The sequence below is a fragment of the Canariomyces notabilis genome, assembly GCF_033297395.1.
Source record: "Canariomyces notabilis strain CBS 508.74 unplaced genomic scaffold N656scaffold_1, whole genome shotgun sequence".
Classification (NCBI taxonomy): domain Eukaryota; kingdom Fungi; phylum Ascomycota; class Sordariomycetes; order Sordariales; family Chaetomiaceae; genus Canariomyces; species Canariomyces notabilis.
This window is the reverse complement of record NW_027041823.1, coordinates 1,393,291-1,408,420: the sequence shown is the minus strand read 5'-3', so window position 1 is coordinate 1,408,420 and position 15,130 is coordinate 1,393,291. Positions and strand designations below refer to the sequence as shown.

At 54.6% G+C, this 15,130-nt stretch overlaps 7 protein-coding genes across 7 annotated transcripts; 4 read left to right on the top strand and 3 right to left on the bottom strand.

The window, feature by feature from the left end:
* The first annotated feature begins 12 nt into the window (after positions 1 to 12).
* On the top strand, positions 13 to 1,011 carry N656DRAFT_35820 (uncharacterized protein). Its single transcript, XM_064809365.1, has one exon. The coding sequence runs from the start codon at positions 303 to 305 to the stop codon at positions 828 to 830; it is 528 nt and encodes a 175-aa protein (XP_064674990.1). The 5' UTR covers positions 13 to 302; the 3' UTR covers positions 831 to 1,011.
* Positions 1,012 to 3,181: 2,170 nt separating this feature from the next.
* N656DRAFT_35642 (uncharacterized protein) lies at positions 3,182 to 3,717 on the top strand. Its single transcript, XM_064809358.1, has one exon. It carries the CDS (start codon positions 3,279 to 3,281, stop codon positions 3,600 to 3,602), a length of 324 nt encoding a protein of 107 aa, XP_064674989.1. The 5' UTR covers positions 3,182 to 3,278; the 3' UTR covers positions 3,603 to 3,717.
* A 1,201-nt stretch (positions 3,718 to 4,918) lies between these two features.
* N656DRAFT_786175 (NADH dehydrogenase, alpha subcomplex, subunit 8) lies at positions 4,919 to 5,692 on the bottom strand (the record flags this gene model as incomplete). Its single annotated transcript, XM_064816498.1, has 4 exons — positions 4,919 to 5,062; positions 5,118 to 5,250; positions 5,354 to 5,581; positions 5,673 to 5,692. 4 exons carry the CDS (start codon positions 5,690 to 5,692, stop codon positions 4,919 to 4,921), a joined length of 525 nt encoding a protein of 174 aa, XP_064674988.1.
* A 480-nt stretch (positions 5,693 to 6,172) lies between these two features.
* N656DRAFT_764641 (uncharacterized protein) lies at positions 6,173 to 7,399 on the top strand (the record flags this gene model as incomplete). Its single annotated transcript, XM_064813345.1, has 3 exons — positions 6,173 to 6,253; positions 6,312 to 6,450; positions 6,549 to 7,399. 3 exons carry the CDS (start codon positions 6,173 to 6,175, stop codon positions 7,397 to 7,399), a joined length of 1,071 nt encoding a protein of 356 aa, XP_064674987.1.
* Positions 7,400 to 7,590: 191 nt separating this feature from the next.
* N656DRAFT_841089 (uncharacterized protein) lies at positions 7,591 to 8,587 on the bottom strand. Its single transcript, XM_064818976.1, has 3 exons — positions 8,342 to 8,587; positions 8,172 to 8,273; positions 7,591 to 8,073 (listed from the first exon to the last, which is right to left on the bottom strand). The coding sequence occupies exons 1-3, from the start codon at positions 8,352 to 8,354 to the stop codon at positions 8,036 to 8,038; spliced, it is 153 nt and encodes a 50-aa protein (XP_064674986.1). The 5' UTR covers positions 8,355 to 8,587; the 3' UTR covers positions 7,591 to 8,035.
* A 573-nt stretch (positions 8,588 to 9,160) lies between these two features.
* On the top strand, positions 9,161 to 12,512 carry N656DRAFT_700085 (glycine dehydrogenase; the record flags this gene model as incomplete). Its single annotated transcript, XM_064810837.1, has 3 exons — positions 9,161 to 11,795; positions 11,850 to 12,374; positions 12,427 to 12,512. The coding sequence occupies 3 exons, from the start codon at positions 9,161 to 9,163 to the stop codon at positions 12,510 to 12,512; spliced, it is 3,246 nt and encodes a 1,081-aa protein (XP_064674985.1).
* Positions 12,513 to 12,762: 250 nt separating this feature from the next.
* On the bottom strand, positions 12,763 to 14,650 carry N656DRAFT_773539 (WD40 repeat-like protein). The gene has a single exon (XM_064814081.1). The coding sequence runs from the start codon at positions 14,555 to 14,557 to the stop codon at positions 12,989 to 12,991; it is 1,569 nt and encodes a 522-aa protein (XP_064674984.1). The 5' UTR covers positions 14,558 to 14,650; the 3' UTR covers positions 12,763 to 12,988.
* Positions 14,651 to 15,130: the final 480 nt, after the last annotated feature.

Here is a 15,130-nt window from a genome sequence, read left to right as displayed (position 1 = left end):
ATCTGCTTCCATAGTCAGTCTTAAGAATCTAACGCCGGTATAAGATACGAATGGTGGGTAGGGCTTGGTGGCTGCCTAAATGGGGAGTTGAAATGTACTTGTAATTCAGCAGTCCGAAATATGTCACTGGTAATCCTGTGGATTGTCCAGATTCCGAGTCTCAAAGGAGAAGGCAAAGACAATTTTGAGTGATCCATTGAACTCGATCTTATGGGTTTGGGCAAAGTGAGAACAAACCAAGTTGTTGGTATAACCGCAAGTAGACTTTGACTTCGGGCAGCTGATCTATATAGGACCACCACATGACACGTTTGGTCCCTTGTATAAAACTAGCCAACGTACCTCAAAATGTGAAACTAGAGTCGAGCGTCGATGTGTATTCAGAGCCAGCTGGGAGGCAGCACTGCTGTTTGCTTGGGATCCAGACCCGGGATCGAAGATGTAACGTCCGTCGAGGAAACGTAGGAGTTGCCCGAACAGAGGTGACAGCGCCGCGTCAAGAATGCCAAAGGAGGGAGTTATTTCTAAAGGAGTGGAAGGGTGAAGGGGACAAGCTACGACTCGGGGCAGGTTTCGCCGTGAAGTTAGAGACGTGGGCGTGTAAGATGGTAAAGGAGTGGACTGAAGTTAAAAACTTCAAAAAGGAAGCGAGGCGAAGAAAAGCCGGGCAGGCTGGGAGAAGTCGACCGCGACGCTGCAATCCCAAGAAAAGAGGTGATGGTGTGAAGTTAAAAAGAAGGGAAAGGGACGATGAACAAGGCAGTTTGTTCTTGCCTGGCAGCCCGGGGCAGGTGGGTCTCAATCTGAAGCAGGGAGAGAGAGTGAGCTAACATCCCAGCAACACTGGGCTTTTCCTGGCCAAGCAGCCCCTTCATCAATGCTTGGCCTCATAATCGCCACAATGGAATTGGCACAGGGCGTAAAATGAGCAAGGGGGCGAGAATCCTCAGCAATGCAATCAACGAGGCGTCAGCGCATTTTCGCGCCCCCCGCCGTTGGTCACAGGAGACCGAGAAGACACAAAATTCTGTACATAGTAAGGTAATGCTTCGATTCCGGACTCTCGGCTAAGACATCATGGAGCTCATGGTGCATGCAATGCACTAGTTCCTCACTTCAAGTTGGACAACCGCCGTGGGTAGTCATTGGGGCACCAGCTGGTCGGCGAGCAGCAAGTCATGGCCAGTGGTCCTAATTAATCTGGCCTTGACCTTCCGGCCTGGGGTTTCTCGGCCGCCTCAGGCAGTACCACGCAAACAGTTTTATTGGCTCCAGATTGCAGGAACAGCAACAAATCCATCCCAAGTTCCTACACCCGGGTAAGGCGAGTTTGTTGTCGGCTCTCGATTCGATACTTGCATGCCATCTCTGTCTGCGACCCAGGCCCCTGGAGAGTGCATGCGCCATCATGGGTCCGATGTGTCCAATGGCGTTGCTGTGCCTTGCAGAAAAGCAATGTGCCCGGGATGGGTTCATAAACCAACCCCACCTCGCCCACTTCCATTTCAGTGCATCTTTGCGTGCAAGACGATCGATTTCCACTCCATATGTTCTTGTAAACTTCAATACCATGTAAGCTTTGCACGACTCGGGAAGTACATACATACAGAATCCGGATTGCACCACATCTCGTGAGTACGTTAATGCCTCCAAAACTAGCCAAAGGGTCTGCCGGGATAGGAAACACGGAACCTACAGCAAGAGGATGGTCTGGATTAACCTTCCCTTTGTGTGAAGGTAGTCTATGTGTACGAAGTGCGACACATTGCGATGGCCTTGTCCCGCATGCATTTGTTCCAGATTTCTTAGGGCGAACAGATCTACCGTAGGGTCCGTAAGTTCGGTTTAAGATCTCCCTGTGCAACTCCGTAATCGAAATCTTGAAGGTTCCACCATCCAATCCTAAGCCCAGAACTTCCAGAACGCTTCGTTAGTGTCATCGCTATCGCTGCAGTATAACAGCGATTGTCTTGTGTGCTTCTTAGAAGAGTAGGTCACAAGAGCAGAGGGAAGGTGGCTCAGAAGGTTTGCAGACAACCCATGCCGTATCAGACCTTCGCCCACCGTCTTTCCGTATATCCAAGGTGAATCAGTGCTCTAATCCTTAAGGGTGGCATAGGTATTTGTAAAGAGAGAAACTTGAGCATCTTTAAGCGCCCTGCCTGCCTTTAACTTGGATGCTGTTTCTACCCCATGGCGTGTCACCTGCTCCAGGTCCAAAAGTTCATAGCCAATGGCAGCGAGGCGTCATCCTGAAACGGCACTAACATTTGGCGGGGTCTTGTTCAAATTGTTTCCCAGCCGAAAATCTGGCCTTGGCAGCGGAGCCTCTTGGCATCACAAGAACCCTTGTTGGCCCGGGTGGGCTTTGAAGTTGGCCCCAGCTTCTTTTGACTTCCTGACTTCGTACCTTACGAAATACCGAGCTTACCTTTGCGTCTACTCAAGTCAAGTTTGTAAGGTGGGAATATCCCACAGCGAATAAGTTGTTCATTATCGAGGTCCTCCTTTGTGGTTATGAGTTATGCTGAAGAGGAATATCTCGTCCAAGAGTTCCTCGGCATGTAGGGCTTATAATGCTTCGGTCCCTGCGGTGAGTCGATGAGGTGTCTAGATCTACCTAACCAAGGAAACAGCTTAATGTCCGCAAGCACCATCCTGCCCACCGTCCTAACAGGTGAATGATCCGTAGGTCTTGGGCTAGCGCTGCTTGCCTCATTGCTAGTCCATTGCCATTGAATTCATGCTCTTTGCTAAACAAGAACTGTTTGAAAGCCGGCAGAGAGGCTCTCTCCATTTGAGTTTAGCGACACCAGTCAGCGGACTCGTCTGAAGTCGGGACGGCCTGTTCGTCCGACATTGCTGGTCTCTGGTCTTGAAGCCCACATGTAATGACAGGTCGATGAGTGTTACCTTTGAGATGCGACGAACCGACCCGATATTCTTACACGAAGACTTGACCGCGAATGAGATATCCGGAGTTGAGTGTCTCGTTTGGTCCATGAGGGAATAGATCGCCTGATTCGCTGCAGAGTTCCTTCTAGATAGGTCGACTTTCCTGCCTTCAGAGTGCACAATAGACATCACACATGCTGCCTAAAAAGGCGAACAAGAGCGCAGATCTAGCGTTGTCGTGTGCTCGCAAGAGCCCCATCCCTCAAGCGGCAATCCTGCTGTCTGATCCGTGGCTTGCGGTTGCGAGACGCTAGGGGCTATCTGCTAGCTGTTGGGTCCTCTTCCACTCATGATAGCCGGCGCTACGCTTCCTGAATTGCGCAATGGCTGCTTTTAGGGACAGCCGGTCGGGAAACATTTTCACCTCTAAGGCTTGCCAGAGCGAGTCGAAGCCAAATTCGTCGCCATATGTTAGCAGTGTCCGTCCGTCAACCCCGCAGTCACGGAGTTTGGCCTCAAGCGCGACGGGATCTGAGAGTTTCTTGGCCGAAGGCGCTGTCCAAGATTTATTTGTAGTACAGAATTCTTGCACCACTCTATTTTCATCCCAAAGAAAGGGATCGGAGTCATCGGATGGATCGTCGTCAGCCATGGCTGTTGCGGGGTTGGAATTGCTAACAGTCGACTCCCACACGACTGCCTGGTGAAAATGGGACAAGCCCAGCCAGTAGCGGGGATTGCCGGAGTGAATGTGACCGTTTGAATGACTTGAAGCTGTAATGCTAGCAGGCGGTCAGCGTATGAGAGGAAACCACGGGATCTGCAATGCAATTCCTAATAAATGGTGGACTGATCAAGTATCGTGCCTGAGGGGAAGCAAGGGCCACTAACTTGCTGTGGTAGACGGTCATGCTTCAAATTGGGATGGCTGAGCACGATGTTCGCGGTGAAGGTGTGGCCGGCGTGTAGGCTCGGCTGCCACGAGTTGGTACACTCACGCGGATCGGGGCGAAAGGTCCATTTGTGGAACAAGCTCTGTTGCTACTGCTCTGAGGAAAGAAGAAATGGCCAGAGAGAGGCTCTGGAAGGCAAGCCTACCTATGTAGGCTTGCCTGGCCTGGAGGTGAGGTTGTTTGCTTCCATCACTGGAGCAAAGAACTGCAAAGAGCTGCAGGAAGCTCAAAGGGTTGTAAGGCCCTTAGAGCTGTAGGGAGCTGCAGGGAGCCTGTGGGAGCTCTTAAGAGCTATAAAGAACTCAAAGAGCTCTGGCCCCACTGACACCATTTGATCGGGGGTGGCAAGGGAGCGCAGACATGGAGGGGGAGGGCGAGGGATAAAGCCATGATTTCGTCCGAGGTATGCCAAGTTAGCTTTACCACAGAGGTTACCGTGGCCGAGTAGCAGGCGCTCCTGCTATCCGGCTATGAATTCGTTTAAGTTAGAGAGCTCCGCTTGCCGCAAGGTTGGGTAGGCCTTCGACTGGCACCCGCAGCTGATCTTCATGTTATATTCACCCATTTCTCTTCTTTCCCGTAGTATTCTGCCTGGAAATATATTTCATATGAGCTCAGCCATACAGGTGAACTTTGTGACATGCGTCAAGGTATCATGCCCACTGTTGCCAGCGGGCTAGCAAAGCCGGCTTTTCGTTCGCATCCCTCCCTAACACGGTCGTTCTCAAGACGTGGTAGCTGTGGCCTGTCAACCCCGTCACCGGCAACCTGTCACAGTACCACGACAAGTAACTGGTCAACCCGTCAGAAGCCAAAGGCTACCGACGCTTTCGGTGGACGAGGAAAGATGGCGATTTCGATACGCCAGCGAAGATAAGGTACAAAGGGATGGGGCAATTGACAGCTGCAACGAAAACCGACGCTGTATAGCCGGACGGGCCTGTCTACCTCTCCTTGGTTTGCTATGTACAGATCTGATACAGCACTGTCAACTCGTAAAGATGCGGGGATTGCGTAGTGGATGGCAAAGTTTCCGCCCTACTGGACAGGGTGCACTGTCGCAGTATTGCTCAAGACGCCTCCGCAGCATCAGACTTCCCCGGAATAAATGGCTTCTCCCAAGGAGGAATGGAGTTATGGGCAAAGATCTGCTTCGTCCTTAAGTGCACAGGGGTCGATTGTTTGGGCTGATCGGGGATGACCTTCTCTAGGTTCTGGAAGGGAAGTTCAGTATGGAAACAAAGCAAGAGAAACTCCAGCAGCACGTACCAGGTTCTCGTAGACACACTTGTTTAGCTTCCACTCGGCTGGCCGGCATTGCCAAAGCTGTTGGTTATTATTCTCTAGGCATTGCCAGTGGGCACGGAACTGCTCGAGACAGGACTTGTTGATGTCTTCGAGTCTGTAGAGTGCAGGAATCAGTATCTTTGCCCCAATAAGAAGCACAGATAGTTTGACGCCGCGAGAAGAACTGAGAGGCGCATAGAGGGAGGCGATGTACGTACACACTCCGCGCGCATCTGGTCACCCTCCGCCCCTCTTTCAAGCACTCGAATTCACCTTGACCGGGGTGCTGTGTCTTGCATTGCATAAAGTCGTCATTGTAATCTCTGCATCGTGCGCCGATGAAAAAAGAGGCTGAGAGAAGAGGGGCAGAGCTGGCGCCGATCTCCTTGACCTTGGGAAGCGTGTCCGGTAGCGGCGTGGTATCAAGGAGGACGTGCTGGTTGAAGCTGTGGTTCCATCAGCAAAAACTACCAGTGAAGTGGGAGGATACAACCCAATTGGCCTTTTAAAGGCCTTTGGACGGCAGGAAATGCTTACACCGGCTTCCGCGCTGCCATGTTGAGAGAGGGGGTTCGCAATCCTGGTTGGAATGCGAAGCTGTGCGTGGATTTAGAGCTGGTTGGTAATTGATGCCTTCACGTCTGAGGTTCGGCTTCTTGACATCTGGGTCCACCAGAGCAGCCATCATTGGCTGGCGGGATGTAGCGCCCGGGCCATGCCCATGCTGCCGTCGAGTGTGGGGCCCTTATTTTCTACCAAAACGCTGTCGAAGCTGCATCTTGCAAGCAACACGACTCGACGGACCTTTTGCGACCAGAAGTTACATGTAGATGGTACGGCTAACTTACTAGGTAATTGCCGTCATCACCTCGCTCCTGTCCCTGTGCAACATTCATCAACGAACAAAGGAGACTATCGCATGCAGGGTCTCGCGCCGTCACTACCAATCGTGACCACGCGCTGGCGATTCTTCAGGTCTCTTCCTCTGCCTCTACTCCGCCCATCCACGCGACCACCACGGTAGTAAACAAACCGTCATGTTCTCAACCACCACCCGCCCCGCGGGTCAATCTGTGTTTGGCGGCGGCGGAAGCAGTTTGTTTGGCCAATCAACCAATGTATGCTACCTGCGCTTCGCCGCCAACTGGAGTGGAGTCTCTGACCGCAAATATCTAGCCACAACAACAGCAACAGCAGCAGCAGCAGCAACAACAGCAGCAGCAACAACAACAACAACATGCTCTCGGCCAGTCGCAAGCGACTTCCAACCCGCAGCCGATCGGGTCATTATGGCAGCCGCAAACCCACTCTGGTTGTATGTTTACACCTTGTCATCCGCATTGCGACTCCTTCCTGTGTCGCCCAATCTCGCGATGCTCTCTGCTAACTTGCGCTCTGCGCCGCCTTTGCTAGACCAGAAGCCTATCCCCGAGCAAATTAAGCTAATCACGGAGAAATGGGACCCGACAAATCCTAACTGCGCCTTCAAGACTTACCTCTACAACAAGGTCGACGAGCACACAGTACCGCTGTACGGGCCTGGGCCGAACGAGGACCCGAAAGAGTGGGAGGAAGCGCTGCAGCACAAGCCGGCTCCCAACTTCATCCCCGTGCTCTGCGCCGGCTTCCCGTCGATTATTGCGCGACTGGTGCTCCAGCGGCGGGTCATCACTGAGTTCAACAACAAATTGCACGCCATAAACTCCAGCCTAGACGCAATACTTTCGCGCCACGACCTTGAGCACACGGTGCGCGCCTTCAACGCGCGGAGAAGGCATGCCGAGCTAAGCAAGCGCTGTCTTGTTCTGGCTTCAAGGGTCCAGGTGCTTCGAAACAGGGGATATGCACTGAGCGGTGATGAAGACGAGCTGAAGCAGAAGCTGCTGAAGATCGACAAGAGCATCCAGGATCCGGCTTTGAGCGCGCGGTTGGAGGAGCTCTGGAGCCGGCTTATCATTCTGAGGGGCTATGCAGACAACCTCAAGGACGAGATCAACAAGCCTGGTTTTGCCGAGAACGATGGGCTGGGCGAGGAGATTGAGGCAAAGGCTAAGAAGGTCGGTTCGCGCGGCAGACTCGGCGATGCAGTACATTCAAATCTAACGCTCCAATGGCAGATACTCGAGGACTACGACAAGCAACTCCAGCATCTCAAGAAGCAGGTTGAGGAGGCCAAGAGGGATTTTGAGGAATGGGAAAAGGTGCACAATCCCAAACCAGCCCCTAAGCAGGCAACGGGGAAACCCGCAACGGCAGCCCAATAGAATGGAGCTGGTCGTTTGGGAAGTACTGCTCTGGAGCGCGATAATCGGAAACACGGAAGGGAGGATTCTGGCCATCAAGTTCCAGCGGATGGCTTGAGAGACGCAATCTCTGGAGCTGGTGGGATCCATCGAGTCAAGCGCATATGCATTTGGGAGAAGCAGGCATAGCTTCGGTCAGCCTAGCGGATGATGGATCTGGATACCATGAGCGTTAAGCTGGCATCGGTTGTATTATCGCATGTTGATTAATAGCATGCTTGGGGTATGACCTGATCCTCAAAACTCTGGGAGTGTTGTATCTCCGTATGTGAACCTGCGATGACTGTCTATGCCGGATGATACCTTATGCCGCCTATATGAATGAAACGCCCAAAAAAGTAGTGTATTGTACAGTGAGAGTAGATATCCGCCGTCCGTAGCCAGATACCGTCAAGCTGGGCACCCTTAGGCTCGTTTCCCAGTTGCCTTTTCCAGAGATGCACTGGATACCTTTGTATCCCCCAATAGCCCGCGTGGCAGGCAATCAGAGTTGCGCTCTCTATGAGTGATAAGACGGCTTCAAGTCGCTTAAGGCTTTATTTTGTATTGTACACGTCGTAATACAGTTGCGGTCGTCCGTCATAAGATCGTGACTGTCTAAAAGATCTTCCAGACGGCGTCGATGACGAATGGGGCTGTGTGTGTTTGCGGATGATACGCTTGTCAGAAAACCGCGGGATTGACACCGTCAAGGGAGCATAAAACATAGATGGGGAGTGCAGGTCTAACGTACAGAGATAGAGCGCCGCGGCTGTCGCGATGGCGCGCTGAACGGTAAAGGTCGCCTCGGCCTCGGCGGCGCGGAGCTCCTCCGGGGAGGGCTGTGGCGGTTGGACTGCAAGGGACAGTTAGATTTCATCTTCGGGTTATGGTAGATGTGTTGGGCGCGTGATATGCACATACAGCCTCCGAACATTGTTTTGGGATATATTGAGCGAAGCTGCGGTGACGCTGAAGGGTTTGGCGATGTCGCTGTCTTGGTCTCTTGGATGTTGTCGTTGCAGTGGAATTATCGATTGAAGTCTGCACGTGTCTCCACAACAGAGTCGGTCATTCAGCGGTGACACCCGGCATTGGGGGGACCGGACAGGGGTGGAATTTTTGACCGGTTGCCATCCGTCCCCAGTGACGCCATCCTGATAGGGAAAGGCCTCCCGGTCCTGCAGTTGCTGGATCCTTCGCAAGGCCCTGACCTCCTTATCTGTCCGGGCCGAGAATACCCGATATCATTATCACCAGAAGGAGCAAGAGCCGTCAACCGAATCACCGATAACGGCTTACGCTTTTGTCCCTGTGTTGCATCAAGTTATCGCTTGACCAACTTGGGCCACCGCCGACTTTCCAGGTTGTTCTTCTGCCCTTCCCTCCGGGCCAAGGACTGCACATTGGTGGGAGCGGTTGGTGAGAATACCGGAAACCTTTTGGCTGGTGATAGTTTTTGAGGTTTCTGACGTCAATTCCAGAGTTAAGTTATCGTCTGTGGCGCTGATCACGGCTCACCGCTCTCGCTTTCTTTGCAATTTATGTTTCTTTTCAGTTTTCCAGTCTTCTGTCGGCTTCGTACCACGGCGGAGTGACGGAAGGGCAGCTCTCAATCTCCGGGTCTTAAGGTCACCGTCAACATTGATCTGGCGCTTTTGTTACCAGACCTATCGAATTTCGAGTTGACTGCGTTGCGTGGCTGCAGACTTCCGTCTCTCCTACTTCGCTTATTCGGCGGCAATGGCCGTCTCGCAGCGAATTGGCCGCCTCGGCCACACATTCCGGGGCAGAGTGCTCCTCCCCCGGCCCTCTGCCGTGTCACCCGGCCGGCCCTGGGTTTGTTCGGCCTGCTTAAGCAGCAGCTCTCTTCGCCAGGAAAGCACCGTATCCAGGCCGCGAACTACCAGACCGACCCCTGGCGGAGGGGTACACTTCATTCGCCTACCCGGCCTGTTCCCAACTCATGAAAGCTTCGCAAACCGCCATATCGGCCCCGACGATGAGAGCACCAAGCAAATGCTTGAGTCTCTTTCTCCTCCGGTCGAGTCCCTTGACAAGTTCGTCGAGCAAGTTATCCCGCCAGATATCCTCTCGTCTCGTGAGCTTTTCCCTCGGCTTCGCAAGAGCTTCAGGTTACCTACCAGAATCGCCACCAAGGAAGCTGTCCAGGAATGGGAAGTGCAGTCGCTAGCCCGAAACTTTGCTCAAAAAAATGCTGCCAACGTAAAGTATCTCATTGGCGGTGGCTACTACGACACACACACCCCCGAGGTAATCAAGCGCAATGTGCTGGAAAATCCTGCCTGGTATACTAGCTACACGCCGTACCAGCCCGAGATCAGCCAGGGCCGACTCGAGTCTTTGCTCAACTTCCAGACCATGGTCTCGGACCTCACGGCGCTACCCATCTCTAACGCTAGCCTCCTGGATGAGGGCACTGCCGCCGCCGAAGCCATGACCGTGTCGCTGAACACGCTTTCGTCGTCCAGGGCTAAGCGGCCGGGCAGGACCTACCTTGTTGATAAGAATGTCCACCCGCAGACGATCAATGTCCTGCGCAGCCGTGCCGAAGGGTTCGGCATCCATGTTCGGGCCGTCGATCTTTCCGAATTCGACTTCTCTATGCTAGAGTCCATAGGCGATGACCTGGTTGGTGTTTTGGTCCAGTACCCCGACACTTATGGTTACGCCCGGGACTTTAGAGCCCTCGCCGATGCGGTGCATAAACAAGGCGCCTTGCTTAGCGTGGCTACCGACTTGCTGGCTCTCACACTCCTCACACCACCTGGTGAGTGGGGAGCAGACATCGCCTTTGGCAACGCCCAGAGATTTGGCGTTCCTCTGGGATTTGGAGGCCCACATGCCGCCTTCTTCGCCGTCAAGGACAAACATAAAAGGAAGATGCCTGGCCGTCTCATTGGCGTGTCAAAAGACCGACTCGGCGGCCGGGCCCTTAGACTTGCCCTGCAAACAAGAGAGCAGCACATCAGGAGGGAGAAGGCAACGAGCAACGTCTGTACCGCTCAAGCGCTGCTCGCCAACATGAGCTCCCTCTATGCCGTGTATCATGGCCCCAAAGGTCTCAAGTCGATCGCCGAACGGTGCAGCTTGGGAGCACGAGTTGTCCAAGCTGCAGCCAGGCACTTCGGGTTCGACTCTGGTTCTCAAACAGTCGCTTTCGACACTGTTACAATCTCTTTGCCCGGGAACGCCGAATCACTCTGGCAGGCCGGTATCCAAAGCTATTTGAGGCTCAGGTTAGACGGGCCCGATAAGGTTGTGATTAGCATCGATGAGACTGTGAATGAGGGCGATCTCATACGGCTGATCAGGCTGTTCGCAAACGCTGCCAACGTGACCTGCGAACCCGAAGAGTATGTCGCGCTGCTTATGCAGTTCCTGCGAGAGCAGAAGGCAGCTTCTACGAAGCGCGGCCAGCTGTGGTACATTCCTGAGGCATTGCGGAGACAGTCTAACTACCTGACGCATCCCGTCTTCAACACTCATCACTCAGAGACCGAGCTGCTCCGCTATATCCATCACTTACAGTCCAAGGACCTGTCCCTGGTGCACTCCATGATCCCGCTGGGGTCGTGCACCATGAAGCTCAACGGCAGCACCGAGATGAGCCTCATCACGCAGCCCGGCTTCTCAAAAATCCACCCCCACGCGCTCCCGGGAGATATACAGGGTTACCAGGAGCTCGCAAGCGCTCTGGAGGATCAGCTGAAGGAGATTACCGCCATGGATGGTGTCTCCCTGCAGCCAAACTCAGGAGCCCAGGGCGAGTTCGCCGGCTTGCGCGCCATCCGCAAGTTCCACGAGAGCAATGGCGAGTCCCACCGTGACATTTGCCTGATCCCCGTCTCGGCCCACGGAACAAACCCGGCTTCTGCTGCCATGGCGGGCATGCGTGTCGTAACTGTCAAGTGCGATTCCAGGACGGGCAATCTGGATCTGGCGGACCTGGAGGCCAAGTGCGAAGAGTACTCGAGCCAAATTGCCGCTATGATGATTACGTACCCCAGCACGTTCGGCGTATTCGAACCCCATATCAAGAAGGTGTGTGAGATTGTGCATACACACGGTGGCCAGGTGTATATGGACGGAGCGAATATGAACGCTCAGATCGGCCTTTGCTCGCCTGGCGAGATTGGTGCCGATGTCTGCCATTTGAACTTGCACAAGACGTTCTGCATTCCGCACGGCGGCGGTGGACCGGGAGTCGGGCCTATCTGCGTCAAGCAGCACTTGGTGCCGCACCTTCCGACCAAGGATGTGGTCAACCCGGAGGACCCGAACCATCCAGTCAGCAGTGCGCCATACGGCAGTGCCAGCATTCTGCCGATTAGCTGGGCGTATAACGCGTTGATGGGTAAGCGAACTTCCCTACCCGATTCTCTGAGCGGTGACTGACACTACCTATCAGGTGGCGAGGGTCTCAAAAAGGCAACCAAAATTACTCTTCTGAACGCGAACTACCTCCTCAGCCAGCTCAAGCCGCATTATCAGATCCTGTATACGAACGAGCACGGCCGTTGCGCGCACGAGTTCATCCTCGACGTTCGGCCCTTCCACGACACGGCAGGCATCGAGGCGATCGACATCGCGAAGCGATTGCAGGACTATGGCTTCCACGCGCCGACCATGAGTTGGCCCGTGGCTAACACGCTCATGATTGAGCCGACCGAGTCTGAGTCCAAAGAGGAGCTCGATCGCTTCGTCGAGGCGTTGGTCAGCATCCGGCAGGAGATCCGTGAGATTGAGGAGGGCAAGGCTCCACGGCAGGGCAATGTGCTGAAGATGGCACCACACCCAATGGCCGACATAATTGCTGGCGACGGAGAGGGCGGGGCTAAATGGGACAGGCCCTACAGCCGCGAGAAAGCGGCGTATCCGTTGCCATGGCTGAAGGAGAAGAAGTTCTGGCCCAGCGTTGCCAGGGTGGACGATAGTAAGCTCCGTTGTTACCTGCTTTTTGGAGGTTTGCTGACGTTTTGCTGTAGCATATGGTGATTTGAACCTCTTTTGCACCTGTCCTCCGGTTGAGGACACCACGGGCGGACACATGTCGTCGATTCAGGAGGTCTGAGCGGGTTGGGGTTACGGCGTGAGGCAAGGCGTATCGGGATTCATCCCAAGGATAAAAAGGGGTCTCTTCAACAAGTTTCAACATCCCATATACCCAGAATCGGTTTCGGGCTTTCGACAGTGGGACAGGAGTATCATCTGAGATTTTCTCCTTTTCAACAAACGATAGATGTAGACCACATCTGGGCCACCTCAGCGATCGGAGTTCAACAATTGAGGGGTTAGAGGATAGAAGTGATTATCAGAGCCAGAATTCGTGTTTAAAGTACTTCTGTCACTGTAGTCAATATCGGCAAATAATGACGCCATACACTCAATGATGAGGAACATATGGATGACTTTATTCAATTCCCCAGCAATAAACGCCGGCTTCATGCATGCAAAACATCTGGGGCCATCATTCTACATATACCATCCCTTTTCTTCAATGAACCGGCATGTATCGTACATACATACATACGCGCCGGCCACATGATATCAAGCCTCGAAAACCAAAACAAGCCCGTCGTCGCCCACGGTAACAATCCTCTCGCCCGTCTCCCCTTGCACAAAGCCCAGCACGCCGCCGCCCTCTCCGCCGCCCCTATGGCCGCGCCACTCCTTGACCAGGCCGGCGTTGCTGTCGGCGCTCGTCTGCTGGCTGCTGGCCGTGGCGCCGCGCAGGTCCCAGCGGCGCACGACGCCGTCGAGACCACACGACGTCAGCAGCCAACCCGCCGCGGGTACGGATGCGGGGGAGCGCACAAAGTCGACTTTGACGACCGACTCGCCGTCGTGGGCGCCTCGTAGGTGGCGGCGCAGCGCGAAGGAGCGGGCCGTGTCGAAGACGGCTATGGAACCGTCGACGGAGCCCGCGGCGAGCAGTAATGGGGCGCTGGAGGAGGGTGTGGAAGGGAGGGGGGAGAAGGCGAGGAATTCGACGCTGTCTTGTTGTAGAGCGAGTGACGCGAGGATGGTCCCCGCTTGGGTTGCTTGGGTTTTCTTTTGGGTTGATGATGAGCCCCGGGACTGTGGTTGCGGTTGGGAGGAGGAAGATGGAGATAAGCGCGGGAGACCGACGATGCGGATCGCGCCGCCCGCTCCGCCTGCGGCAAGGAACCCGCCCGTCGGGGAGACGGCTACGGAATACAGCCCGCCCTCTACCGCGAAGCGCTGGTCGGCGTCGGTCAGCGACACGACTGTCTGGCCGTTGTCGGTGACGAGGTTCTTTGCGGCGGCGACGCCAAACACGTCGAATACATGCAGCGAACTATCCTCGCTCACCGTCGCCAGCAGCAGGCCGTCGGGAGACCAGGCACCCGCGGTGCAAGGGCCCGTGTGCAGGAAATAGGACTGCGTGATTTGGATTGGGTTGGTTTTGTCTGAGGCGTCGATGGTCAACACCCAGACGGACCCGTCTGAGGCGCCCAGCGCGATGGTGTTGGGGTATTCGGCGGCCGGACACGGGCTCAGCCAGTTGATCTCTTCGGTTTCTTGGGACTCGGCCAGGAATGTAAACCGCGGCGGCGCAGATGTGGGGTTGCTGGGTATGTCGACGGCGTAGACGCGTAGGCGGCCGTCCATGCCGCCGCTGACGAGGAAGTCGCCACGCGGGAGGGTGAATGCGAGCGCATTGATGCTGTCGGTGTGGCCCTCGATGGCGAACAGGGGGCTCAGGCTGGTGGTCTGGCCGGCGGCACTTGCGGCGGCAGAGGGGTCCGAGCTGTAGCTCGGCGGGAGAACGGGGCGCGACGTGGCGGCCGACGTGTCGATCACGTAGCCCTTGCCCGGGGCGTCGTCGGCGTCGCCCTCAGAACCGCCCGTGGCGACCAGGTTGGGGTACAGAGGGTGCTGGGCTATGGCAAACACCGAGTCTTTGTGCCCGTCAAAATAGGCGATGCTGTCGTTTTGGAGCAGAATCTCCTCCCCCTCGTCGTCAGAGCCCATGGGCACGTCGCCCTCGGCATCTTCTCCATCGAGAATTTCCTCGGCCTCGTCTTCGGCGAGCATCTCGAGCTCGGCATCCTCGTCCTCGGCGGGGTTGTGGGGGGGATTTGAGGCTGACATTTTCGCGGGTCTGGATGGGAGTTGGGGGAGGATGGATTTTGAATTCGAGTCAAGACCGACGATGCACTTCAAGCAACAGTTGGATGTGATGGCGGGGTGATGATGGTTTATTTCAATAAATTTCCCCCGCCCTCCTAGCTTATCGTGATTGATAAGCAACCCCAACCCTCTAGGAGCTTGGTTCCAAGCGGTTCTATAATCTTGAAAATGATCTGTAATCTCGGCCGAACTACTTTACCACGAACGCCTGGTAAGAGGAGCATTCCAAGATCTTTCAAGGGACTATATATGTGTATATTGAGTTTTATACGTCCATTGCGAGGCTCTCCAACGGAGGCGACAGCTCTGAATTGGCAGCGGGAAGAGCCGACCCATTCGCCTCCTACCTAAAATCATGGTGAACCGAGAAGTCGGCGATATACAACTAATATTTTCAAACATCACTACCTAGTATCTCACCCTAGGTAACCAGCATCAACCGGATCGTACTCGCTGATGTCAGTTACAAAGTTCTTGACGATACCCTGACCGCAGAAAACAGACCGACCATCGATGGGCATATTGCAAGCTGGA

Coding starts and splice junctions, on each gene's coding strand:
- N656DRAFT_35820 (XM_064809365.1), top strand. CDS start 303: ATGACACGTTTGGTCCCTTGTATAAAACTAGCCAACGTACCTCAAAAT.
- N656DRAFT_35642 (XM_064809358.1), top strand. CDS start 3,279: ATGGCTGCTTTTAGGGACAGCCGGTCGGGAAACATTTTCACCTCTAAG.
- N656DRAFT_841089 (XM_064818976.1), bottom strand. Junction 8,074..8,171: donor AGCCGCGGCGCTCTATCTCT/GTACGTTAGACC, acceptor AAACACACACAG/CCCCATTCGTCATCGACGCC.
- N656DRAFT_773539 (XM_064814081.1), bottom strand. CDS start 14,557: ATGTCAGCCTCAAATCCCCCCCACAACCCCGCCGAGGACGAGGATGCC.